The sequence below is a fragment of the Siphateles boraxobius genome, unplaced genomic scaffold (assembly GCF_051911475.1).
Source record: "Siphateles boraxobius isolate OS27281-9 unplaced genomic scaffold, OSU_SipBor_1 130, whole genome shotgun sequence".
Classification (NCBI taxonomy): domain Eukaryota; kingdom Metazoa; phylum Chordata; class Actinopteri; order Cypriniformes; family Leuciscidae; genus Siphateles; species Siphateles boraxobius.
The window spans coordinates 1,265,788-1,293,057 of NW_027508734.1; the positions used below are offsets into that span (position 1 = coordinate 1,265,788).

General features: G+C 43.6%; 2 protein-coding genes and 1 long non-coding RNA gene across 7 annotated transcripts; all 3 read left to right on the forward strand.

The window, feature by feature from the left end:
* On the forward strand, nt 1-17,790 carry cyld3 (cylindromatosis (turban tumor syndrome) 3). Of its 5 annotated transcripts, XM_077227438.1 has the most exons (19): nt 7-95; nt 373-574; nt 2,618-2,644; nt 3,480-3,758; nt 4,455-4,751; nt 5,786-5,891; nt 6,403-6,920; nt 7,735-7,900; nt 8,365-8,506; nt 8,715-8,828; nt 8,967-9,058; nt 11,586-11,649; nt 12,719-12,905; nt 12,986-13,094; nt 13,430-13,548; nt 15,688-15,898; nt 15,999-16,185; nt 16,300-16,343; nt 16,420-16,568. In XM_077227438.1, exons 2-17 carry the CDS (start codon nt 395-397, stop codon nt 16,181-16,183), a joined length of 2,796 nt encoding a protein of 931 aa, XP_077083553.1. In that variant the 5' UTR covers nt 7-95; nt 373-394; the 3' UTR covers nt 16,184-16,185; nt 16,300-16,343; nt 16,420-16,568. The 5 variants fall into 5 exon arrangements, with proteins under 5 accessions (XP_077083554.1, XP_077083553.1, XP_077083551.1 ...); XM_077227436.1 differs by having other exon boundaries at nt 16,262-17,790; XM_077227435.1 differs by having other exon boundaries at nt 16,300-17,790.
* LOC143736453 (uncharacterized) lies at nt 9,743-10,404 on the forward strand. The gene is made up of 2 exons (XR_013203454.1): nt 9,743-9,781; nt 10,221-10,404. It is a non-coding gene; the product is annotated as an uncharacterized LOC143736453 (long non-coding RNA).
* Nucleotides 17,791-20,086: 2,296 nt separating the features above from the next.
* emc4 (ER membrane protein complex subunit 4) lies at nt 20,087-26,921 on the forward strand. The gene is made up of 6 exons (XM_077227477.1): nt 20,087-20,248; nt 21,261-21,364; nt 21,453-21,567; nt 22,119-22,272; nt 26,457-26,617; nt 26,701-26,921. Exons 2-6 carry the CDS (start codon nt 21,261-21,263, stop codon nt 26,734-26,736), a joined length of 570 nt encoding a protein of 189 aa, XP_077083592.1. The 5' UTR covers nt 20,087-20,248; the 3' UTR covers nt 26,737-26,921.
* Nucleotides 26,922-27,270: the final 349 nt, after the last annotated feature.

A 27,270-nucleotide genomic window follows, 5' to 3' on the forward strand; every position in this document is an offset into this window, starting at 1 on the left:
CATCATCTCGCTTCCTGCTTTGGTGAAAGTAAGGCATTATTGTGTTTTCGGAGCGATAAAGTGTAGCACTTTAAACCAAGGTGATGAGTTTGTCGGTAAGTTAGCGTTTGTTGTATATTTCATTATGTTAAAATCAAACCGATGTTATCACCGAGAAACATATTGCCAGGTGTGTTTAAACAGGTTTAATAGGAGAGGAAATAATGTTTTGGTTCACTTTGCTCGTAGTTTGTTCTGTATAAAATGAAAAGCGATTCGATTCAAACTTTGTTTTATGGTCGATTGGTACTATTTTATTAAGTTTGTCAAGTGAAACGTGTTCTGTGATGGAATCGATTTAAATGTTATTACTCGTGTTTCGTTCACGCGCAGGTCCGGGGGTGTTCACATCATAATGTCCGGCGACGCGCATCACAGTAGGAGGCCACGCCCCCCCAAAATGTACATGGTCGCGTCCGACTACAGAGTGCAGGATCAGCTGGAAGGAACCATTCGCCTGCAGCGGGGGCAGCTCTGTGTGGAGCAGGAGGGAGGAGGACACAGGGGTGGAAGAGGACAATACCTCTGGGTGAAGGTAAGTGGAATATGTGTGGAGGCGTGTTGCCGCCATCTAATAAAATAAATAAAATGTATTTGCGACTTTTATCTCACAAATCTGACCTTTTCTTCTCCTGGCAATTGTGTGTTCGTATCTCACAATTCTGACTTTTTTCTTCTTCTCACAATTGCAATTTTATGTGGCAAATGCAAGTTGTAAATTGTGAGTTTTTCTTGGAATATGAGTTTTTTTTTTCTCGTTTACATCAGTTTTTTTTTTCAATAAAGTTCATTGCGCCTTTTATCTCGCAATTATCCATTTTGCTTGGAATTCTGAGCTCACTTTAAAAAAAATATAAAAGTTAATTACGACTTTTACCTCACAATTAAAAAAATTTCTAACAATTGCGATTTCTCGCAAATGCAAGTTATAAACTAGAGTTTACATATCACAGTTCTGACTTTTTTCACAGATGCATGAGTTTACATTATCTATTTTTTTGTTGTTAATAAAATAAGTAATTGCAACTTTATCTCGCAATTCCGACTTTTTCTTGAAAAGAAGATAAAAAGGTAATTGCAAATTTTTTTTCTCGCAATCATCAATTTTTCCTTGGAATTCTGAGCTTACATTAAAAAAATATATAAAAGGTAATTACGACTTTTTAACACCAATTAAAAAAAAATCTCACAATTGCGATTTCTCACAAATGCAAATTATAAACTCGAGTTTACATTTCACAGTTCTGACTATTTTTCTCAGATGCATGTGTTTACATTTGTTTTTTGTTTCTGTTGTTAATAAAATTAACAATTGCGACTTTATCTTGCAATTCAGACTTTTTTCTTGGAATTCTGAGTTTAGATAAAAATGTAATTTTGGCTTTATCACAATTATTTGATTTTTCGCTGAATTGCAAGTTAATATCTCGCAATTCAGACCTTTTTACTTTAATTCTGAGAACAAGTATTTGTATCGGCTCTGTTTTTTCTATGAAGTTTACATCTTGAGTATTTTTTCCGTCACAGAATAAAAAAAAGTACTTAATTTAATTCAAATCACGTTTCTTTGTTTACCGTTTTTCACAATACACATCATTTCAAAGCAGCTTTACAGAAAGTTTTATTACTATTGTAATCCATATTACAAATGACAGTGATTTGTTATTAGAGGTAACTGTCTTAGTATTTCAGAAATGTACATATACAAAGTCACAGTTAGCAAAAAATGTATTAATTTAAAGAATATAATAATTGAATGCAGATAAAATGAGCTCATTGAAGTAATGAATACTTGTTTGATGATGACATTTAGAAAGTATAGCATTGTTGCATGTTGATTCAGAGTTTGCGTCATCTGAAGTGTTCGCGGGAGTCGCACCGTGTTCTAGTTGGAGCATCCCAAGATAAAAACAGAAGCAAATAGAAAATGATGAGTATTTACATAATTAGGTCATCAATTTACATAATTTTTATTTCGCAAGTCTGACATTTTTTTTATTTTCGAGATATAAACCAAGATAAAAACAGAAAAAAAGTCTAAATTCAGAGAGAAAAAAAAGTACGCCCACGATTTAAATATATATTTTTTTAAACTTTTTTTTTACGAGTCAGAAACAGTCGCATGCGCGGTGTTTATCTGTCATTATCTCTGGAAATCATCGTGTGTGTGTGTGTGTGTGTGTGTGTGTGTGTGTGTGTGTGTGTGTGTGTGTGTGTGTGTGTGTGTGGGGCAGGTGATTGACAGCGGGTGTGTGGTGAAGGTGGAGCGTGAGGTGCTCAGTGAAGTGTCCCCTGATCTCGTGTGTGTGTGTGTGTGTGTGTGTGTGTGTGTGTGTGTGTGTGTGTGTGTGTGTGTGTGTGTGTGTGTGTGTGTGTGTGTGTGTGTGTGTGTGTGTGTGTGTGTGTGTGTGTGTGTGTGTGTGTGTGTGTGTGTGTGTGTGTGTGTGTGTGTGTGTGTGTGTGTGTGTGTGTGGGGCAGGTGATTGACAGCGGGTGTGTGGTGAAGGTGGAGCGTGAGGTGCTCAGTGAAGTGTCCCCTGATCTCGTGTGTGTGTGTGTGTGTGTGTGTGTGGGGCAGGTGATTGACAGCGGGTGTGTGGTGAAGGTCGAGCGTGAGGTGCTCAGTGAAGTGTCCCCTGATCTCGTGTGTGTGTGTGTGTGTGTGTGTGTGTGTGTGTGTGTGTGTGTGTGTGTGTGTGTGTGGGGCAGGTGATTGACAGCGGGTGTGTGGTGAAGGTGGAGCGTGAGGTGCTCAGTGAAGTGTCCTCTGATCTCGTGTGTGTGTGTGTGTGTGTGTGTGTGTGTGTGTGTGTGTGTGTGGGGCAGGTGATTGACAGCGGGTGTGTGGTGAAGGTGGAGCGTGAGGTGCTCAGTGAAGTGTCCCCTGATCTCGTGTGTGTGTGTGTGTGTGTGTGTGGGGCAGGTGATTGACAGCGGGTGTGTGGTGAAGGTGGAGCGTGAGGTGCTCAGTGAAGTGTCCCCTGATCTCGTGTGTGTGTGTGTGTGTGTGTGTGTGTGTGTGTGTGTGTGTGTGGGGCAGGTGATTGACAGCGGGTGTGTGGTGAAGGTGGAGCGTGAGGTGCTCAGTGAAGTGTCCCCTGATCTCGTGTGTGTGTGTGTGTGTGTGTGTGGGGCAGGTGATTGACAGCGGGTGTGTGGTGAAGGTGGAGCGTGAGGTGCTCAGTGAAGTGTCCCCTGATCTCGTGTGTGTGTGTGTGTGTGTGTGTGTGTGTGTGTGGGGCAGGTGATTGACAGCGGGTGTGTGGTGAAGGTGGAGCGTGAGGTGCTCAGTGAAGTGTCCCCTGATCTCGTGTGTGTGTGTGTGTGTGTGGGGCAGGTGATTGACAGCGGGTGTGTGGTGAAGGTGGAGCGTGAGGTGCTCAGTGAAGTGTCCCCTGATCTCGTGTGTGTGTGTGTGTGTGTGTGTGTGTGTGGGGCAGGTGATTGACAGCGGGTGTGTGGTGAAGGTGGAGCGTGAGGTGCTCAGTGAAGTGTCCCCTGATCTCGCTGGTCTCCTGGAGCCGGTCCCGGAGCTGGAGCTGCGAGTGAAGCTGCTGTCTCGGCCCCAGACCCTGCACCGGTTCCTCTCGCTGGCGCTGGGGTCCGAGCTCAGGGTCCCCTGGAGCCGCAGCCAATCAGAGCTCGCCGAGGCCCAGCTGCGGTACCGCGGGCCCCTGACCCGAGGAAGCTCCGCCGTGTACTTCGGGGTCCAGCTCAAGGCAAGTCCCAATGTCACACGCCAACAATACACTGCAATAAATAAATCAATTAATGAAATATTAATTTGTTCATTCATTCATTTATTTATTTATTTATTTATTCAATCATTTATTAATTAATTAATTTAATTCAATCATTTATTTATTCATCTCACCCCATTAGCAATGTTTTCTTCCTTGTTTTGAGCATAAATGTAGTGTAAAATAAAGCTCAATTTATAAATAAATTAATGAAATGTTACAAATAAATAAATAATAATAATAATAATGTATAAAAATAGTTATTATTAAAATTACAATATTTATAATGATAGTTATATTATTATTATTAATGTATAACAATAAGTGTCGTTATAAGTTTTTTAATTTTAATAGTTATTATTTTTACACATTATTATTATTATTATTATTATTAATTTTAATTTAGTTGTAAACAAGAAACAAAGAAACAACTATTTTAAAAGTTGCAAAATGTTTTGAATATGTATTTTATATATATATATAATTATTCATATTAAAATATTTGTGTTATTTTTCATAATTATAATTTTTTTGTGTTTCTCTCAGGGGTGGGCTTTATAACAGCTCTTAATAATCATGTCTTCGTGTGTGTGTGTGTGTGTGTGTGTGTGTGTGTGTGTGTGTGTGTGTGTGTGTGTGTGTGTGTGTGTGTGTGTGTGTGTGTGTGTGTGTCAGGGATGGGCTGCTGGTCGGGGTACCTCTAACGGCTTCTATAAAGGTCGTCAGCTGTTCGTGTGTCCCGACGCCTGTGGGCTGTTCCTGCCGGTCAGTGAGATCAGCCTCCCTCGATCCTCTCGATCCTCCAGCGACCCGCTGAGCGTCCAGTCCCGATCCGCAGAGTGTGTGTCCCCGCTCGCCGTCGGCCAGAGAGTGTGTTTCCCGCAGGACGAGTGTGTGCAGCGCGGGACCGTGCAGTTCTGCGGACCCCTGTCCAGCCGGGCCTCCAGCGCCCTTTATGTGGGAGTTTTACTGGTGAGCGTTCGGCAGGTGTAAAGTTCAGTGTTAGAAAGTCAAGTCAACTTCACGTATATATCGCTTTTAACAAGTTAGTATAGAATCCTGCTTGTTAACAGCAGGTGTTCATCACTAATCCCAAGCCACCATTTATACAGCGCTTTTAACAATACAGACTGTTTCAAAGCAGCTTTACAGTGATAATAGGAGATTAAAGTAACAGAGATTGTTTAGGCTTTACAGCAGCTCTAGAATAAAGTTATAGTTAAGATATTGTTATTGTCTAGAATAAAGTTAAAGATCATTAGTTATTAACTTAGGGGCCGCTAACACGTACAATTAAGTTAAGACATTAAGTAAAGTTAACTAAAAAATGTTAGTTAGAACAACTGTTGGATTTTTCAGTGTAGTAGAACGAAAACATCCAGAAAAAACATTAAGTGTTTATTTTTTAACACTTCATCTATTTGTGTCTGTATATTTTAATTACAATACATATAGTTAAGAGTTTTTACTTCTCCACTTCAGTAACACTTACATTCACAAAAATACACACTTTTATTCATATTTACATCCTGAAAGTTTTTACTGAGGGGTTTGTTTATATATCATTATATCATTCAACCTGATTAATAGAACATTTTATTCCTAAAAACATGGAGAAAATATTTTTTTTCTGTTTGTCGACAGTATTTTCTGATTTATGGAGTGACACAAACTGATATCCCAAATCCCCCTCAATAAAAAACGAACAGAAAACCGTTCTAACAGAAAACTTTTAATGTGTTCTGGCTGTTCATCCGCACAACAAGTGTTTGGTGCTCGAGAACGCAAACTTTGAAACAGGTTCCAGTTTTTTATTTTATTTTATGAAAAACGATATAATCACAGTGTAAACTTTAAAAAAACGTGAATCTGTGAAAACGCTGACGGCGTGCACATGTATATTACGTGTTTGAATATATATGTGCGCAGGCGTGTGGTTTTTCTTTACAAAGTAACATCACCAATTATTTAACATGTGTCCAGTTAATGTGTGTGTGTGTGTTTAGGAACACGCAGTGGGATCATGGGATGGATATTATAAAAACACCAAACTGTGCTCCATCCCGTCACCTGAGTTTGGGGCTTTACTTCCCCTTTCCAAAGTAACTCCAGGTAACCATCAAAACCAGTGTCATAAACAATGAGACCATGATGCATTTTATTATCGGGATTCTTCGATGAATAGAAACTTTTGCGTTTATTTGAAATATAATCTTTTGTAACATTATAACTGTCTTTACTGTCACTATTTTTTTTTTTAAAGACTTGACTTACTCTAAACTTTTAAATGTTAATATATCATAAAAACAAATCAGCATATAAGAATGATTTCTGAAGGATCATGTGACTTTGATCACAGGAATAAATTACATTTTGACTTCTATTCACATAGAAAACAGCTGATTTACATTATAAAAATATTTCACTATTTTTACAGTATTTTTAATCAAATAAACACAGCTTTTGTGAGCAGAAGAGACATTCAGGGTTTTGATTTTAATTGAATGTAAAATACATTTACATTCTATTAAATACATTTTAATTTATTAAATCATTTTGTTTTAATTTTCGGCGAAGTATTCAATGGCTAGATATAATATATATGTTGTCTTTTGTTCCACAGAAGCTCGATCTGAACGGCCTCCTCTGGCAGTAATCGATCCCAAACCGCTTCCCAAACTGCCTCTGTCGCCCCTCGGCAATAAACCCGCCGTCCAGATGACCACGCCCACCTCTCCAGTGTCCACGCCCACCTCCCCGATGGCCACGCCCACCTCTCAGACGGCCACACCCACAGACAGACCCCTCATCCAGGCGGCCATGTTAGTGACGGCTAAAAAAGCCCTCCAGCCCCCGTCGTCCTCTGTGCCGAAAGCCGCTCTGAAACCTCCTCCGCTGTCCCCGCCCATCAGGCCTCAGGCCCCGCCCACCCGGCCTCAGGCCCCACCCACTGACCACACACGCTCGTCAAACGGATTCCACAACCTCCCCTCTCCACCAGTCGCTGAGCAGAGGGCGGAGCTTGGCACGTGGTTAGAGGTGGGATCAATGGTGGAAGTCAATGACCCGCCCCTTTTCGGAGTGATTCGCTGGATTGGACAGATCAGCGGCCTATCAGAGCCAGTCGCTGGAATCGAGCTGGTACTCGAACAACTCTCACTTAGGAAGAATACTTAACCTTACAAACTTTGTAACACATCTTTCCCTCGTGGCTCAATATGACCCGAAGCCCTTTTTTTTCTGTCCAGAGATCTTATTTTATTTCATTTTGATAATATTTTTTCTATTTTTTTAACGAGATTCTTAGTTATTTTTATTTTATTTACCTTGAAATGACTAGATTTGATCAATAAATAATAAATAAATAGTAATTTAAGCACATTCCTCACATTCTTTTAACTTAAATTCAAAATAACTCACAATTTCATGCATAACCCTTTTAATTCAGCTCTAAATATCTTACATTGGGAGTCTTTGACCTCTTGTGGAAAAACTAAAATATAACATGATATTTCCTGACTCTTGATGGCGTTATATCTCTATATGGAGTAAATGAGCTGTTCCGCTGGGTCCTAAAGTCAGTTGTCTTCAGTATGCATTCAGATACACATGTAGAATTTATAAAATCATTTTTTGGTAAAGTTTTGGTATTTTAGTTTGAATTTTGAGCACTTTTAGGTTTTTTACTATGTGTACTGAAGCATTCCTCACATTCCATTCATTCCTAAGGGGGTCAAATTAACTCGCGGGTTTGTTGTGAAGCATTTGTTTCGTTTTAAATTTCAACCAAAAAAAGTCCTTGGGTTTTGGACTCTAATGAACACTCAATTTTTATTTTTATTATTATAAATAAGTTTCGGGTCAAAATGACCCGAGGGAAGGATGCGGGCATACTAATAAATCATGTATTATTAATAATAAAGGTGGTTTATGCTGAAAGTGTTTTGTTTGTCAGGATCAGGAGTTGTCCGCCGCTACGGATGGCAGTTACCTCAGCGAACGCCACTTCCGCTGTCCCGCTAATAAAGGGCTGTTCGTCAAACTGAGGAACTGCAGACGCGACTCCAGGTTCCCGGAGCCCGAGCTGCCCATTAATCAGGTCGATCGCTGCAACTCCATCGGTGCGTTCGGTTTGAGTTATATATTTATACAGCGCTCGGCACAATATATAGCATATGGCCTTTATTTAGCAGGTTACTTATTTTGTGTGTGTGTGTGTGTGTGTGTGTGTGTGTGTGTGTGTGTGTGTGACTATAAAAGTGTGTGTGTGTGTTCCAGCATTTGCTAACTGTAGCAGTGAGTGCGTGTGTGACGCTAACAGTGTGTGTGTGTTCCAGCGTTTGCTAACTGAAGCATTGAGTGTGTGTGTGTGACTATAAAAATGTGTGTGTGTTCCAGCATTTGCTAACTGGAGCAGTGAGTGTGTGTGTGACGCTAACTGTGTGTGTGTTCCAGCGTTTGCTAACTGGAGCAGTGAGTGTGTGTGTGACGCTAACAGTGTGTGTGTGTGTTCCAGCGTTTGCTAACTGGAGCAGTGAGTGTCAGTGTGACGCTAACAGTGTGTGTGTGTGTGTGTGTGTTCCAGCGTTTGCTAACTGGAGCAGTGAGCGTGTGGAGGACAACACTCCTCCTGTGTCGGGTCTGGACGCCCGGATGACGTACGAGGGCTTCAAGAAGGGCATTCAGGGTCACCTGAACTCCTGCTACCTGGATGCGACTCTCTTCAGGTACACACACACACACACACACACACACACACACACGCACACACACACTCCTCTGCCTCAGAGTAGACACATGTTCAAAAACAGCTTGACGGAGTGAATATGGTGGCACAGGTTCTCATTTGGCATTTTAATAAAAAATAATGCTCTTATATTAATGCACATTATATAGTCATATTAAATCTCTGATGTGTGTGTGTGTGTGCCGCAGCATGTTCTCGTGCTGCAGCTCGTTTGATTGGCTGTTGTTCTGGCCCACGGGTTCGGCCCACAATAAGAGCGCTCAGGACCTGCTGCGCTGCGAGATCGTCAATCCTCTGCGCAGGTGAGGGTCACAGACACACACTCACACACACACATGTGGAAACATGCATGCAATCTCCCGTGACGGATGGAAAATGTTGTGATTGTGAGTGTTTTCGAACAGAACCATCATTTGATGATATGAATGTGTTTTCTGCAGGTTTGGCTATGTGTGCGCCAGTAAAACTATGGCTTTACGCAAACTACTGAAAGCAGAAACAGCAGATTCTGGATTTACCAACGAGGAGAAAGGTGAGAGAGTGAGTGTGTGAGAGAGGAGTGAGTGTGTGAGAGAGGAGTGAGTGTGTGAGAGAGGAGTGAGTGTGTGAGAAAGGAGTGAGTGTGTGAGAGAGGAGTGAGTGTGTGAGAGAGCGAGTGAGTGTGTGAGAGAGGAGTGAGTGTGTGAGAGAGGAGTGAGTGTGTGAGAGAGGAGTGAGTGTGTGAGAGAGGAGTGAGTGTGTGAGAGAGGAGTGAGTGTGTGAGAGAGGAGTGAGTGTGTGAGAGAGGAGTGAGTGTGTGAGAGAGGAGTGAGTGTGTGAGAGAGGAGTGAGTGTGTGAGAGAGGAGTGAGTGTGTGAGAGAGGAGTGAGTGTGTGTGTGAGAGAGAGTGAGTGTGTGAGAGAGGAGTGAGTGTGTGAGAGAGGAGTGAGTGTGTGAGAGAGGAGTGAGTGTGTGAGAGAGGAGTGAGTGTGTGAGAGAGGAGTGAGTGTGTGAGAGAGGAGTGAGTGTGTGTGTGAGAGAGAGTGAGTGTGTGTGTGAGAGAGAGTGAGTGTGTGAGAGAGGAGTGAGTGTGTGAGAGAGGAGTGAGTGTGTGAGAGAGGAGTGAGTGTGTGAGAGAGGAGTGAGTGTGTGAGAGAGGAGTGAGTGTGTGAGAGAGGAGTGAGTGTGTGAGAGAGCGAGTGAGTGTGTGAGAGAGGAGTGAGTGTGTGAGAGAGGAGTGAGTGTGTGAGAGAGCGAGTGAGTGTGTGAGAGAGGAGTGAGTGTGTGAGAGAGGAGTGAGTGTGTGAGAGAGGAGTGAGTGTGTGAGAGAGGAGTGAGTGTGTGAGAGAGGAGTGAGTGTGTGAGAGAGGAGTGAGTGAGTGTGTGAGAGAGGAGTGAGTGTGTGTGTGAGAGAGAGTGAGTGTGTGAGAGAGGAGTGAGTGTGTGAGAGAGGAGTGAGTGTGTGAGAGAGGAGTGAGTGTGTGAGAGAGGAGTGAGTGTGTGTGTGTGTGAGAGAGAGTGAGTGTGTGTGAGAGAGGAGTGAGTGTGTGTGTGAGAGAGGAGTGAGTGTGTGTGTGAGAGAGGAGTGAGTGTGTGTGTGAGAGAGGAGTGAGTGTGTGAGAGAGGAGTGAGTGTGTGAGAGAGGAGTGAGTGTGTGAGAGAGCGAGTGAGTGTGAGAGAGAGCGAGTGAGTGTGTGAGAGAGTGAGTGTGAGAGAGTGAGTGTGAGAGAGAGCGAGTGAGTGTGTGAGAGAGTGAGTGTGAGAGAGAGCGAGTGAGTGTGTGAGAGAGTGAGAGAGAGCGAGTGAGTGAGTGAGCGAGCGAGCGTGAGAGAGCGAGCGAGCGTGAGAGAGCGAGCGAGCGTGAGAGAGCGAGCGAGCGTGAGAGAGCGAGCGAGCGTGAGAGAGAGAGCGAGCGAGCGTGAGAGAGAGAGCGAGTGAGTGTGTGAGAGAGTGAGTGTGAGAGAGAGCGAGTGAGTGTGTGAGAGAGTGAGAGAGAGCGAGTGAGTGAGTGAGCGAGCGAGCGTGAGAGAGCGAGCGAGCGTGAGAGAGCGAGCGAGCGTGAGAGAGCGAGCGAGCGTGAGAGAGCGAGCGAGCGTGAGAGAGCGAGCGAGCGTGAGAGAGCGAGCGAGCGAGCGTGAGAGAGAGAGCGAGCGAGCGTGAGAGAGAGAGCGAGCGAGCGTGAGAGAGAGAGCGTGAGAGAGAGAGCGTGAGAGAGAGCGTGAGAGAGAGAGCGTGAGAGAGAGAGCGAGCGAGCGTGAGAGAGAGAGCGTGAGAGAGAGAGCGTGAGAGAGAGCGTGAGAGAGAGAGCGTGAGAGAGAGCGAGCGAGTGTGAGCGACCGAGCGAGTGTGAGCGACCGAGCGAGTGTGAGCGACCGAGCGAGTGTGAGCGACTGAGCGAGTGTGAGCGACCGAGCGAGTGTGAGCGACCGAGCGAGTGTGAGCGACCGAGCGAGTGTGAGCGACCGAGCGAGTGTGAGCGACCGAGCGAGTGTGAGCGACCGAGCGAGTGTGAGCGACCGAGCGAGTGTGAGCGACCGAGCGAGTGTGAGCGACCGAGCGTGTGAGCGAGTGTGAGCGCGAGCGAGTGCGAGCGTGTGTGAGCGAGGGAGTGTGAGCGAGCGAGTGTGAGCGAGTGTCAGCAGGCGAGTGTGAGCGAGCGAGTGTCAGCAGGCGAGTGTGAGCGAGCGAGTGTGAGCAGGCGAGTGTGAGCGAGCGAGTGTGAGCAGGCGAGTGTGAGCGAGCGAGTGTGAGCAGGCGAGTGTGAGCGAGCGAGTGTGAGCAGGCGAGTGTGAGCAGGCGAGTGTGAGCGAGTGTGTGTGTGCGAGTGTGTGTGTGCGAGTGTGTGTGTGCGAGTGTGTGTGTGCGAGCGAGTGTGTGTGCGAGCGAGTGTGTGTGCGAGCGAGTGTGTGTGCGAGTGTGTGAGCGAGCGAGTGTGAGCTAGTGTGTGTGTGTGTGTGAGAGAGAGATATGAGGAAAAGAACAAAACTCAAGACACAACACGATTTTCACTTTGAAATTAATTTATGAATATTTGACTTGAAATCATCCTGTAGTCTTAATGTGTGTGTGTGTGTGTTTAGATCCGGAGGAATTCCTCAACCAGCTTTTCCTGCTTCTCCGGGTTGAACCACTTCTGAAGATCAGGTGATCATTAACATCCACCGGCTGTCTCTCTATTTAAATAATGGTTAGGGTAAGGGACGGGACATTTCCCAAACACACTCGAAGCGCTCGACCAATCACAACACACTGCTCCAGCCGACCAATCAGAGCACAGTGTGCTTTTCAGAAGGAGGGGCTTCATAGTGACAGGAAGTAAACAGAGCGTTACTGACAGACTGGGAAGAGAGGAGCCAAAACAATGGAGAATATGATGAAAATAATCAACATTCAAGCAGGAAACCTGTTCTAGTAGAGCCTGAAACAACATCAAGACTTTGTAAAAGACCCGTTTAAGAATGTTTAGATATTTGTGCTGGAAATAAGAATTTCTGACCCATATTAATTTAAAGAGAATTCTGTCTTAAGTTGTTTTCTAATAATAATTTAAATAAAAGTTTTATTAGAAATATTTTTTTAACCCTAACCCATGCTTAAAACAAGTACAAATAACTGCCAATAGGGTCAAAAAGATAAACGTAATTCAAAGTGAAAACAAGTTTGTTGGCAGATTTTTGTTCTGATTTATCTTAATTTATGAAAAAAAATATGTCAAAAATAATTTATCTAAAAAACAAAGACTTCAGTGTCATTGTACATTTCCAGTAAATACATATTGATTTTAAAATATTTTTCAAAATATTAACTAAAAAACATTATCAAACTAAAATATAACTGTACAATAACTGGTAACTCATTAATAATGTTCAAAATTCATATTAGAAGTTTTAGTTGTGGCATCGAAATTGGAATCGAAAAATGTGAAATTTCACCTTATTTATTACAATACAAGGATACATGGGTCAAAAACAAGATTTACAACAGTTTTAAGATGGAAATGTAATTTTCAGGTCTATGCTCAAAAAAGTGAATAAATGGATTATAAATACAGCGTACATATAATTTAGTACCATAAAATATAGTACATTAATTTCATTGAAATAAAATTGTTAATTTTTGACTGAGACTCGAAGAGCACCAGTCCGTATCCAGGAGATTAATGTGTGTGTGTGTGTGTGTGTGTGTGTGTGTGTGTGTGTGTGTGTGTGCGCAGCTCAGCGAGTCAGCAGCCGCAGGAGTGTTTCCTCTATCAGCTGTTTCCTCCGTCGGTCTCTGCGTCTCCTGCATCTCCTCTTCTCTCTCCCTTGTCTCCGCTCGCGTCTCCGGCGCTCCTGCGAGTGGCAAGCGTTCAGGCCCTGCTGGAGTCCTCCTTCATGCACTCCGGACTCAAGCTCACAGAGGTGACACACACACACACACAAAATACACACACACTCACACACACATCACTGTTATACTGAATCCCTCTGGTTTTCCTCAGGCTCCGTCCTGTTTGCCGCTCCTCATGCCCAGATTCGGGAAAGAGTTCAAGATGTTTGATGCCATTTTGCCCTCACTGACCCTCGACATCACAGACCTGCTGGAGGAGGGTGATTATTAATTATTTATTACGTCATCATTATTTATTTCATTTTTATTTGCGATTATATACATATATGCTGAAAGTTCATCAAATATTAGTATCTCGGTTCATTTTATTATTTCTTCACTTGATATTTTTTAGTATTTTATACCTTAGAAAATGTATATAATAAAATATTTATGCATTCATTCATTTGATATTTTTGTCTGTTTGTCTGTCGTTCGTTCGTCTGTCTGTCTGTTGTTTGTCTGTCATCTATCTGTCTTTCTGTCATCTGTAATTTGTCTGTTTGTTTGTCTGTTTTTCATCTGTCTGTTTGTTTGTCTGTCTGTCCACCTGTAGCTCTTCGGCAGTGCAGTATCTGTCAGCTGGTGGCGCAGTGGGAGTGTCTGCAGTGTTATGAGGATGTCGACATCACACCCGGCCAGTTAAAGCAGTATTGCAGCACCTGTAACACACAGGTGAAAGCACACACACACACACACACACACACACACACTGTAGCGCTCCACTACAGGGAAAGAGGAGAACAGACACAAAATCCTGGAGACTCCATCAGCATTGCCGTTGATGAAACCGGCTCTGTGTTTGACCATGAAGTGGAGGTCTTGAAGAGCCAGGAGTCCTCTGGTGACTCTGGAATTGCTGTGCACTGCAGAGGGGCATGAGCTGACCTAGAGGATTATACCTGAGCTCCTCCACAGCCTATTCCATGCCCAAGGCCTCTTTCTCTACAGTTGTTTCGCCAGGATTACATTTTCGGCTGATGAACGTTACCGGATGTTCTTCTCCTTGGACCATTTGAGACATTGAAGCTCCGAGGCCCGTGTCAGAGTCATCCGTTTGAAGGATGAATGGCAGGGAGAAGTCTGGGACATGTAGCGCTGGCGCCAAGGTCAGTAGTCTTTGGAAAGCTCTCTCGGCTGCCGCATCCCACTGTACTTTATCTGGCTGGCCCTTCTGAGTCAGGTCTGTAAGGGGGCAAGGCAGAGAAGAGAATCCCAGAATAAAACATCTATGATACCCGGATAACCCCAGGAAGGCACATACTTGTTTCTTTTTAGAGGGCCGGGGATACTCCCTGATGGCCTTTACTTTTTCCTCTTGCGGTTCAATCAGTCCCCTTCCAATGCGATAACCCAGGTATCGTGCCTCCGACAGCCTCAGATGACATCTTTGAGGGTTAGCCGTTAAAATGTTTTCAATAAATTTTAAAAACAATTTTGATAGTCTCCTCCTGTTTTTTTTTTCATGACGCATTCATAATCGTTACGTGTGCCGGTGCACTGTGGCGAGCTTAATGTGCATTTGAGCGCTGATTAGGCTATGTATTTTAAATAGAATTAAAGGCGCATTATTATGATTTATTAATATAAACATGCGATTAGTCGACAAATGGCTTAAATGAACGACTACTAGTCGACTATAATTTTTTTTTTTAGTCGAGGGCATCCTGAGAATCCCCACTCGGCTGTAAAAGGTATACAACGTCTGGGCAATGGCAGCGGCTGTGGCTCGTCAAAGAGGAACGGCCTCAGGATAGAGGGTGGCATAATCCATCAGGAACAGAATGTATTTGTGGCCCCGTGCAGACTCTGGCAGTGGCCCCACGATGTCCATCCCAAAGCGTGAGAACGGCACCTCTATAACCTGTATGGGGGGGGGGGTATTGGGGGGCGGGGGGGGGGGGGGTATTGGGGGGCGGGGGGGGATGGGAGTGTGGGATGGGAGTGTGCCAGATAAAGGACCATCTCTGTTTTGCTCCTTGTTAGTACGAGCAGTTCCTTTCTTCTACACAGTATAACAAGTCATTTTTTACAATGAAGTGTGGAGAGGGTTGTGGGGGGTGGCTGGTGTTTGGTGCCATTGACTACCAGCAGTATTTCAAGCGACCGTCCTCTCGTTGTTCTCTTCCTAGGGACCCGCTCCCTGTGATCTGCTGAAAAAGATTTGATAATACTTCAAGATTAGGTTGAGAAGACTCACCCGCTCTCTCACCCTCTGATGCGAGATAAGCCTAACGAGCTCTCGGTTTCTGGGCCCCTCCATCACAAAGTCATTTTAGGAAAGTCGTAGAAGTTGCTCCAATCTCACCATCCATCCAGGAAGCAGAAATTGAGACTGTTTGGGCCGGCACATACCTTGTGTCACCGTGAATGCAGGTGATTGGGAGGAGGGAGGACCGTTCACCCGGACTTCCGCCTCCTGGGCTCTGATGAGGACGTTATGGTGCAAAATGCATTCCGCCATCCAGGCTTTGGCTTCGGGTGGATTTGGGTCGGTTGGCATCATCCTGTCCAGGTGCTCGAGATGGGCTCGCAGTTCATCCCTCACCGCTCCCCAATACCCCTCCAATCTCCTCTCTCTCCCGGTCCCCTCTCTCTCGCGGTCCCCTCTCTCTCCCGGTCCCCTCTCTCTCCCGGTCCCCCTCTCTCTCCCGGTCCCCCTCTCTCTCCCGGTCCCCCTCTCTCTCCCGGTCCCCCTCTCTCAATCCCGATCCCCTCTCTCCCGATTCCCTCGCGAAATCTCGTCCCAACGCTCACACTCACATACTCTCACTCACACTCCGTTCACACTCCGCGTGTCTCTGTCTCACACAGGTTCACACACACAAGAAGCGTCAGACGCACCGGCCGGCTCAGATCCGGGTGCCGCAGGGCTCCTGGGAGGAAGGGCCGGTTCACGGGACTCGGCAGCTCATGGATCTGTGCGCCGTCACATGCATCGAGACCAGCCACTACGTGAGCTTCGTCAAGCACGGTCCTGAGCCCACAGACTGGCTCTTCTTCGACAGCATGGCCGACAGAGAGGGTAACCCTGCATTACATCAGTCATATTATTTTTAATATTAGTGTGTGTGTGTTCGTGCCTGTATATATTTATAGTAATATTGTGTATAATGTGTGTGCAGGAGGAGAGAACGGCTTTAACGTGCCGCAGGTGCGAGCGTGTCCGGAGGTGGGCCGGTACCTGAGTCTCTCCTCAGAAGAGTTCGCTCGCCTCGACTCCTCCTCTCTCCGGGATCCCGTGCGTCGTCTGCTGTGTGACGCCTACATGTGTCTCTACCACTGCCCTCAACTCAGCCTCTACAAGTGAACCTTAATCTCTACCACTGTCCCCAACTCAACAAGTGAACCTTAATCTCTACCACTGTCCCCAACTCAACAAGTGAACCTTAATCTCTACCACTGTCCCCAACTCAACAAGTGAACCTTAATCTCTACCACTGTCCCCAACTCAGCCTCTACAAGTGAACCTTAATCTCTACCACGGTCCCCAACTCAACAAGTGAACCTTAATCTCTACCACGGTCCCCAACTCAACAAGTGAACCTTAATCTCTACCACTGTCCTCAACTCAGCCTCTACAAGTGAACCTTAATCTCTACCACTGTCCCCAACTCAACAAGTGAACCTTAATCTCTACCACTGTCCCCAACTCAACAAGTGAACCTTAATCTCTACCACTGTCCCCAACTCAACAAGTGAACCTTAATCTCTACCACGGTCCCCAACTCAACAAGTGAACCTTAATCTCTACCACTGTCCTGAACTCGGCCTCTACAAGTGAACCTTAATCTCTACCACTGTCCCCAACTCAACAAGTGAACCTTAATCTCTACCACTATCCCCAACTCAACAAGTGAACCTTAATCTCTACCACTGTCCCCAACTCAACAAGTGAACCTTAATCTCTACCACTGTCCCCAACTCAACAAGTGAACCTTAATCTCTACCACTATCCCCAACTCAACAAGTGAACCTTAATCTCTACCACTGTCCCCAACTCAACAAGTGAACCTTAATCTCTACCACTGTCCCCAACTCAACAAGTGAACCTTAATCTCTACCACTGTCCCCAACTCAACAAGTGAACCTTAATCTCTACCACTGTCCCCAACTCAACAAGTGAACCTTAATCTCTACCACTGTCCCCAACTCAACAAGTGAACCTTAATCTCTACCACTATCCCCAACTCAACAAGTGAACCTTAATCTCTACCACTGTCCCCAACTCAACAAGTGAACCTTAATCTCTACCACTGTCCCCAACTCAACAAGTGAACCTTAATCTCTACCACTGTCCCCAACTCAACAAGTGAACCTTAATCTCTACCACTGTCCCCAACTCAACAAGTGAACCTTAATCTCTACCACTGTCCCCAACTCAGCCTCTACAAGTGAACCTGAGCAGAGCAATATATCTGTTTACAAATGTAAATCCTTTATTTTATATAAAGAAACATGAACTGTATCCCATGTTATGTGTTTTATATTTCTCTGATGTAAAAAAGAATGCATTTTATAATCAAACAACTTACAAATAATCAAAAATACTCTGATAAAATTCAGTCTCTTGTTTGATTTATTTTAATTAATAGCATGTTTTTTAATAAAACATTAAAAGTAATGTTTTTGTTTAGTAAAATCATAAATATGTAAATAATACAAAGTAAAATTGTAAACTCAGAGGCCGAACTCAGCCTCTACAAATGATGCTGTCTTTAACAAAGCACAATATATGTTTACAAATGTAAATGTTTAATTTTATAAAAAGAAACATGAACTGTATCTCATGTTATGTTGTTATATTTTTTTCTGATGGGAAAAACTTAAGGATATTATTATCAAATAATCTAATAATTCTGACTCTTGTGTAATTCTTTTACAAATAACATGCTGTTTTTAATAAAACTTTAAAAAGTAATTTTTCTGTTTAGTAAAATCATAAATATGTGAATAATGTAAAGTGAAAAAATATTTAAATATCTAAATATGTATTAAATATTTTCAGTTTTGGAATTTAAAAATATTTACAAATTTGAAGAGAGAAATTATAATAAGTTACGAATTTGCAGATTTATGGGGTGTCAATCGCTGAATTGTGGATATAATATCTTGACTATAGATGATGGGCATCAAAATCATATAAACTAAAACTCTATTTGTGGACATAACTAAACACATTAAAAGTGATCAGAAACACTCTGAAAGTTCTTGTTCTTGAATGATTCTTTATTTTAAAAAATGAAATATTTCTGGTTTAGTAAGTCATAAATTAAAAATTAAAATCAATATTTAAATGATATCTAAATATATATAATCAGTTTTGGTGTTCAAAAATAAATATTGAGTCTTAGAGGAGAAATTTAAAAAAATTAAAGTGATTAATTTGCATATTTATTGGGTGTCCAGTCCATATATATATATATATATATATATACAGTCATGGTCAGAATTAATGGCACCCCTGGTAAATATGATCAAAACTGGCTGTAAAAAAAAAATCTAACCTTTCATTGAAGTTAAAGAATTGAAAGTGCAGGGGAAATCACATTATGAAATAAATGTTTTTCTCCAAAACACGTTGGCCACAATCATTGGTACCCTTTTATTAAATACTTTTTGCAATCTCCTTTTTTTAAGATAACAGCTGTGAGTTTTCTCCTATAATGCCTGATGAGTTTGGAGAACACCTGACAGGAGATCAGAGATCAGAGATCATTCCTCCATACAGAATCTCTCCAGATCCTGCAGATTCCCCAGTTCATGTTGGTGCTTCTTCTCTTCAGTTCACTAAACTCATCAGGTCAGGGACTGGGATGGTCATGGCAGAAGCTTCATTTTGTGCTCCGTAACAACTTTTTGTGTTGATTTTGATATTTGTTTTGGAACGTTGTGCAGATGGAAGATCCAAACACGGCCCATTATAAGATTTCTAGCAGAAGGCGAGCAGATTTTCATTTTTTATCTGTTGATATTTGATAGAATCCACGATGCCATGTCTCTGAACAAGAAGTCCAGGACCTCCAGCAGAAAAATATGCCCACAACATTAAAGATCCAACGGTATATTAAATTGTACATGGGCTACTTTTTATCCTTGTGTGCACCAAACCCATCTAGTGTGATCGCTGCCAAAAAGCTCTTTTAGTTGTTTCATCTGACCACAGAACCCTTTGTCGTTTGAAGATCCAGTCGTGTCTGACAACTGAATTTGCTGGAGTTTGTTTTCGGACGAGCGAGGAGGATTTTTCTTGAAACCCTCCCAAATAACATGTGGTGATGTAGGGGTTGTTTGATTTTTTTTATTGGCTTTCTGATCCCCAAGACTCAACTAATGTTGAGTAACTCAACTCAACTGCCTCTCCATCTGTGATCCTTGAAGAGTCTTTGGCCACTCAAACTCTCCTCCTCACCGTGCATTAAGACAATATACCGTAGACACACGTCCTCTTCCTGGCAGATTTATAACATCTTTAGTTGATTGGAACTTCTTAATTATTGCCCTGATGGTCAAAATGGGAATTTTAAATTCTTTAGCTATTTTCTTACAGCCAGTTTCTATTTTGTGATGCTCAACAATCTTGTCATGCAAATCAGAACTATATTCTTTGGTTTTACTCATTGTGATGGATGAATAAGGGAATTTGGCCTTTGTGTTTCCTCATATTTAAACTCCTGTGAAACAAGAAGTCATAGCTAGACAGTTTCATGTTCCTGGTCACCCTGGTGTGCTAAGAAAAAAAAAAAAAAGGTAAATATTAATGGGAATATACTTTAGAGATATTTTACTCATAAAAAATTCTAGGGGTTCCAATAATTGTGGCCAACGTGTTTTGGAGAAAAACATTTATTTCAGAATGATATTTCCCCTCCACTTTCAATTCTTTTACTTCAATGAAAGGTTAGATTTTTGGCAATTTTTTTAATGAAAGATCAAAAGGATAAACAATGCAGATTTTTTTTTCAGCCAGTTCAGCCATAACACACATTATATATGTATGTATGTATATCTATGTATATATATCATTGCTTGTCGATCAGTGCCATTTTTTTAACTTAATATTTTCTTGCAAAACATACAGAGATGACATGTTTATGATATGCAACTTTGTATACAATATGCAAAATGTATTAATATGTTCAATGTCCGATCAGTGGCGTTCACTCGGGTTCACTCACGCTGGAGCGTCATCTCTGACGTCATGTGTCAGGGCCGGAAGTGCTGCTGTCCGCGTGACGTCATCTGCAGGTTCCCTGTGAGGAGAGCAGCAGCACTTCTGATACTGCGTTATTTTCATTTAATCATTAAATCTGATAATTATCTCCGTTATATAAACATATTCTGCTTATTTTCGTTGATCGAAGAGCTTGGAAAGGTGAGACGATCCGACGATCATCGACATTCACATTAAATAAACAGATATTTCGACAACACAGTGCTCTTATTTAAACATTAAATACATTACTATTATATTCTAAGACCAAAAGTCGATGTATACGTTTATGCATATTAATTTATATGCTAAATATAAGTTTTAATCAATCTTTACGGTATCAAATATGTCAAAACACTGTATGGATGGAGAATTACTTCTATTTATGGACAAACATAATGTCACAAATAATCTGTAGTAAAATAGTTTTCAATTGATTCTCTTTTAATATATTGTAATATATTTGGTTTAGTTTAATAATAAATGCGCAAATCATACAAATAAAAGATTAGATATTAAATATATTTGGTTTTGCTGTTTAAAGATTTAGAGAGAATTTATTGAAATGAAAATAAAAGGTTATTCATTTGCGTATTGAATCGCTGATATGTTTATGCATTATATTGACTTTAGATATTAAAAAAGAAACTATAGTTTAGTTTGATGTTTTTTTGGAGGATTTTGACAAGACTGATGAACACTGACATGCTCTTTTCTGTAACATCCCATTAGAAGTGTGCAAAGTTATGCTGCTGTTTATTAATATAAAGTGATTGACAGCTCACGGGTGTCTTTTTTTCATTTAAGCCAGGGGTTCAGGGACAGCCACATATTACATCACATTTAAATTGAGAGAAATAATAAAAAGTATAAAAGAATAAAAAGGTAGAAAGAAAGAAGGAAATAAATATAAATTAAAAAAATGTGGAAATATGATTAAACCGATCACATAAATATAAGAATCTTCCCCACAAAACATAAAAATAATAATATTATAAAGATTATACAAAAACATCAAAAAGCGAGCATACAGCATATTAAGTTTAGTAGCCTTTTTGTTTCAGGGTGTAGACGAGGATTTAAGATAGACCGTAAGTGGGAAAAATTGGGGGTCAACTGTGGATGAAGTATTTTTCTAAAGAAGATAAACATAATCTGCCGGTGTCTCGGTCAGATGACATCACTGGGCGTTCAGGGGGGCGGAGCTCTGTCGACGAGGGGCGGAGCCACGAGCAAGAGGATGAAGTGGGCCGTCGAGCTGAGCCTCGGCAACAGCAGGTACGTCATCACTGCAACCTTAGCAACACCCTAACAACCGTGCACAACACTCACAACTCTGTGTGTCTGTGTGTGTGTGTGTGTGCAGGAGTCGCAGTGACCGGCAGAGTAAAGACGGAGACGTCATGTATCCCGTGGGATTCTCGGATAAACCCGTGCCAGACACCAGCGTTCAGGAGGCCGACCGCAACCTGGTGGAGAAGGTGACGAGATACAGTATTATATCATCTATCTATCAATCTATCTATCTATCTATCTGTGTGAAGAGATATAATTAAATCATCTGATCGGCTGTCCGTCTGGACACCGTCTCCACGGGGACCCCTAGTGGTCATGAAGCAGTGACTTGACATTGTTTGTATCTTATAAACATCCAGCCGGTTGTTATCTCAGAATAAACCCGACAAGATCAGGTCTTCATCTCTCTCTCTCTCTCTCTCTCTCTCTCTCTCTCTCTCTCTCTCTCTCTCTCTCTCACACACACACACACAAAAAAAGGGGCAAATTTGACAAGCTATAATAAATGATCTGTTACTCATTCTGAGGACACCATAGATTTATATTGCACCTCGTGAAAAGGGGCGTAATATGTCACCTTTAATTGAAAATAATTTTAAATATTTGTATAAACAAAACATAAACATAAACAAATGGTGCACAATTTAGAGGTAAATATTGTCTAGTACCAAGACACAAAATATAGCCGATTTATGTCATTTAAAACAAATGTTGCACTGTGTGTGTGTGTGTGTAGAGATGCTGGGACGTGGCTCTGGGACCGTTAAAGCAGATTCCCATGAACCTCTTCATCATGTACATGTCTGGAAACACGATCTCCATCTTCCCCATCATGATGGTGTGTATGATGGCATGGAGACCAATCCAGGCACTGATGTCCATGTCAGCCAGTGAGTAACTAACACACACTCACACTCACTCGCTCACTCACTCACACTAACTCACTCACACTAACTCACTCACACTAACTCACTCACACTCACTCACTCACACTCACTCGCTCACTCATACACACTCACTCACACTCACTCACACTCACTAACTCACTCACACTCACTAACTCACTCACACTCACTCACTCACACTCACTCGCTCACTCATACACACTCGCTCACTCACACACACACACTCACTTACTACCTCACTCACACTCACTCACTCACACACACTAACTCACTCACTCACACTCACTCACTCACTCACACTCACTAACTCACTCACACTCACACACACTAACTCACTCACACTCACTCACACACACACACTCACTTACTACCTCACTCACACTCACTCACTCACTCACTCACACACACTAACTCACTCACACTCACTAACTCACTCACACTCACTCACACACACTCACTCACTCACTCACACTCACTCACACACACTAACTCACTCACACTCACTAACTCACTCACACTCACTCACTCACACTCACTCGCTCACTCATACACACTCGCTCACTCACACACACACACTCACTTACTACCTCACTCACACTCACTCACTCACTCACACTCACTCACTCACACTCACTCGCTCACTCATACACACTCGCTCACTCACACACACACACTCACTTACTACCTCACTCACACTCACTCACTCACTCACACTCACTCACACACACTCACTCACACTCACTCACTCACACACACTCACACACACACTCACTCGCTCACTCAGACACCCTCGCTCACTCACACACACACCCTCGCTCACTCACACACACTCACTTGCTCACTCACACACCCTCGCTCACTCACACACACACACTCGCTCACTCACTCACACTCACTCACACTTGCTCACTCACAAAACACTCGCTCACTCACACACACTCACTTGCTCACTCACTCACTCACACTCGCTCACTCACACACACTCACTTGCTCACTCACTCACACTCGCTCACTCACACAAACTCACTCACACAAACACTCGCTCACTCACACACCCTCACTCACTCACACACACTCACTTGCTCACTCACTCACTCACACTCGCTCACTCACACTCACTCACTCACATTCACTTGCTCACTCACACACCCTCGCTCACTCACACACTCACTCACTCACACACACTCGCTCACTCACTTACAAACACACATACACACACTCACTCACTCACACACCCTCGCTCACTCACACTCGCTCACTCACTCACACACACTCGCTCACTCACTCACAAACACACATACACACACTCACTCACTCGCTCGCTCACTCACTCACACACACACATACACACACTCACTCACTCGCTCACTCACACTCGCTCACTCACACACTCACTCACACTCACTCGCTCACTCACACACACTCACTCGCTCACTCACACACACACACTCACTCACTCACACTCGCTCACTCACACACACACACACACTCACTCACACTCGCTCACTCACACACTCACTCACACTCACTCGCTCACTCACACACTCACTCACTCACACTCGCTCACTCACACACACACACTCACTCACTCACACTCGCTCACTCACACACACACACACACTCACTCACTCACACTCGCTCACTCACACACCCTCGCTCACTCACACACACTCACTTGCTCACTCACACACCCTCGCTCACTCACACACACACACACACTCGCTCACTCACACTCGCTCACTCACACTCACACTCTCACACACACACTCGCTCACTCACACTCACACTCGCTCACTCAAACACCCTCACTCACTCACACACACTCACTTGCTCACTCACACACCCTCGCTCACTCACACACACTCACACTCGCTCACTCACACTCGCTCACTCACACTCGCTCACTCACACTCACACTCGCTCACTCACTCACAAACACACATACACACACTCACTCACTCGCTCACTCACACACATACACACACTCACTCGCTCACTCACACTCACTCGCTCACTCACACACTCACTCACATTCACTCACTCACTCACACTCACTCGCTCACTCACACACCCTCGCTCACTCACACACACTCACTCACTCACTCACTCACACTCGCTCACTCACACACACTCGCTCGCTCACTCACTCACACACACACACTCACTCACTCACACTCGCTCACTCACACACCCTCGCTCACACACACTCACTTGCTCACTCACACACCCTCGCTCACTCACACACACACACACACACACACACTCGCTCATTCACACTCACTCGCTCACTCACACACTCACTCGCTCACTCACACACACTCGCTCATTCACACTCACTCGCTCACTCACTCACACTCGCTCACTCACACTCACTCACTCTCTCACTCACTTACTCACACACACTAGCTCACTCACACACACTCACTCACTCGCTCACTCACACTCACTCGCTCACACACACTCACTCACACACTCACTCACTCACTCACTCTCTCACTCGCTCACTCTCACACTCACACACTCACTCACTCTCTCACTCACTTACTCACACACTCACTCACACTCACTCTCTCACTCACACTCACTCTCTCACTCACACTCACTCTCTCACTCACACTCACTCTCTCACTCACACTCACTCTCTCACTCACTCACACTCACTCGCTCACTCACACACACTCACTCGCTCACTCACACACACTCACTCAATCACACTCGCTCACTCACACACACACACACACTCACTCACTCACACTCGCTCACTCACACACCCTCGCTCACTCACACACACTCACTTGCTCACTCACACACCCTCGCTCACTCACACACACACACACACTCGCTCACTCACACTCACACTCGCTCACTCACACACTCGCTCACTCACACACACACACTCGCTCACTCACACTCGCTCACTCACACACCCTCACTCACTCACACACACTCACTTGCTCACTCACACACCCTCGCTCACTCACACACACACACTCACACTCGCTCACTCACACTCGCTCACTCACACTCACACTCGCTCACTCACTCACAAACACACACACATACACACACTCACTCACTCGCTCACTCACACACACACACATACACACACTCACTCACTCGCTCACTCACACACTCACTCACATTCACTCACTCACTCACACTCACTCGCTCACTCACACACCCTCGCTCACTCACACACACTCACTCACTCACTCACTCACACTCGCTCACACACACACACTCACTCACTCACACTCGCTCACTCACACACCCTCGCTCACACACACTCACTTGCTCACTCACACACCCTCGCTCACTCACACACACACACACACACACTCGCTCATTCACACTCACTCGCTCACTCACACACACACACACACTCGCTCATTCACACTCACTCGCTCACTCACTCACACTCGCTCACTCACACTCACTCACTCTCTCACTCACTTACTCACACACACTCACTCACTCACTCTCTCACTCACTCACTCACTTACTCACACACACTCACTCACTCACTCTCTCACTCGCTCACTCACACTCACACACTCACTCACTCTCTCACTCACTTACTCACACACACTAGCTCACTCACACACACTAGCTCACTCACACACACTCACTCACTCACTCTCTCACTCACTCACTCTCTCACTCACTTACTCACACACACTCACTCACTCACTCTCTCACTCGCTCACTCACACTCACACACTCACTCACTCTCTCACTCACTTACTCACACACACTAGCTCACTCACACACACTAGCTCACTCACACACACTCACTCACTCACTCGCTCACTCACACTCACTCGCTCACACACACTCACTCACTCACACACACTCACTCACTCGCTCACACTCGCTCACTCACACTCACTCTCTCACTCACACTCACTCTCTCACTCACACTCACTCTCTCACTCACACTCACTCTCTCACTCACACACACTCACTCTCTCACTCACACACACTCACTCTCTCACTCACTCAAACTCGCTCACTCACACTCACTCGCACACACACACACACTCACACACTCACTCACACTTACTCACTCACTCACTCACACACACACACACACACACTCCCACTCACTCACACTTACTCACTCACTCACACACACACACATGATTAATAAGCTGTCGGTGTGTGTGAAGCGTTTAAGCTGTTGGAGAGCTCGAGTCAGCAGTGGCTGCAGGGATTGGTGTATCTCGTGGGAAACCTGTTAGGCTCCGCCCTCGCCATCTACAAGTGCCAATCAATGGGCCTCCTTCCAACACACTCCTCTGATTGGCTGGCGTTCATTGAGCCACCTCAGGTAAGAATAATTCATGAGCTGCATTTATGTGTGTTTCCTGTTCAAAGACACGTGTTTCTGACCTGTGTGTGTTTTCTACACAGAGACTGGAGATCATGGGCGGAGGAATGGTCATGTGACACTCTCACACACACACACACACACACACACACACACACACACACACACACACACATACACACGCACGTACTTCGTATTTAACATTAACATTTTTAACCCCACATGCTGATTAAGTTATGCTTTGTGATGTTATTAACGGAAATCTTTTATGTTTTGTCAAAATAATAAAGTATGTTTAACGTTTTGCTGCTTGGAAGTGAAAATATGGACACATTTTTTTACTTTTAAATTTTAAATATCTCTCTACATAAAACGTGAATAATTTGTCATTGATGTTTAGGTGAAATTATATTTAAGAAAAACACTGGATTAATAATTTGTTTTAATATAAGATTTTTCCTTAAACTTAAAGAGGACTGATATAAAGACATGTAATAGACATGTTTATATTAAAGACATATATAATAAAGCCACATTTCTATGCAAGAAAATGAATTACTCATTGATGTTTTGATGATGCAATTCATCAAAAGTCAAGTCACTTTTATTTATATAGCGCTTTTTTACAATCCAGACTGTTTTAAAGAAGCTTT

Coding starts and splice junctions, on each gene's coding strand:
- cyld3 (XM_077227434.1), top strand. CDS start 395: ATGTCCGGCGACGCGCATCACAGTAGGAGGCCACGCCCCCCCAAAATG. Junction 2,645..3,479: donor ACAGCGGGTGTGTGGTGAAG/GTCGAGCGTGAG, acceptor TGTGTGGGGCAG/GTGATTGACAGCGGGTGTGT. Junction 8,829..8,966: donor ATCGTCAATCCTCTGCGCAG/GTGAGGGTCACA, acceptor TGTTTTCTGCAG/GTTTGGCTATGTGTGCGCCA.
- emc4 (XM_077227477.1), top strand. CDS start 21,261: ATGACATCACTGGGCGTTCAGGGGGGCGGAGCTCTGTCGACGAGGGGC. Junction 21,365..21,452: donor CTGAGCCTCGGCAACAGCAG/GTACGTCATCAC, acceptor GTGTGTGTGCAG/GAGTCGCAGTGACCGGCAGA. Junction 22,273..26,456: donor ACTGATGTCCATGTCAGCCA/GTGAGTAACTAA, acceptor GTGTGTGTGAAG/CGTTTAAGCTGTTGGAGAGC.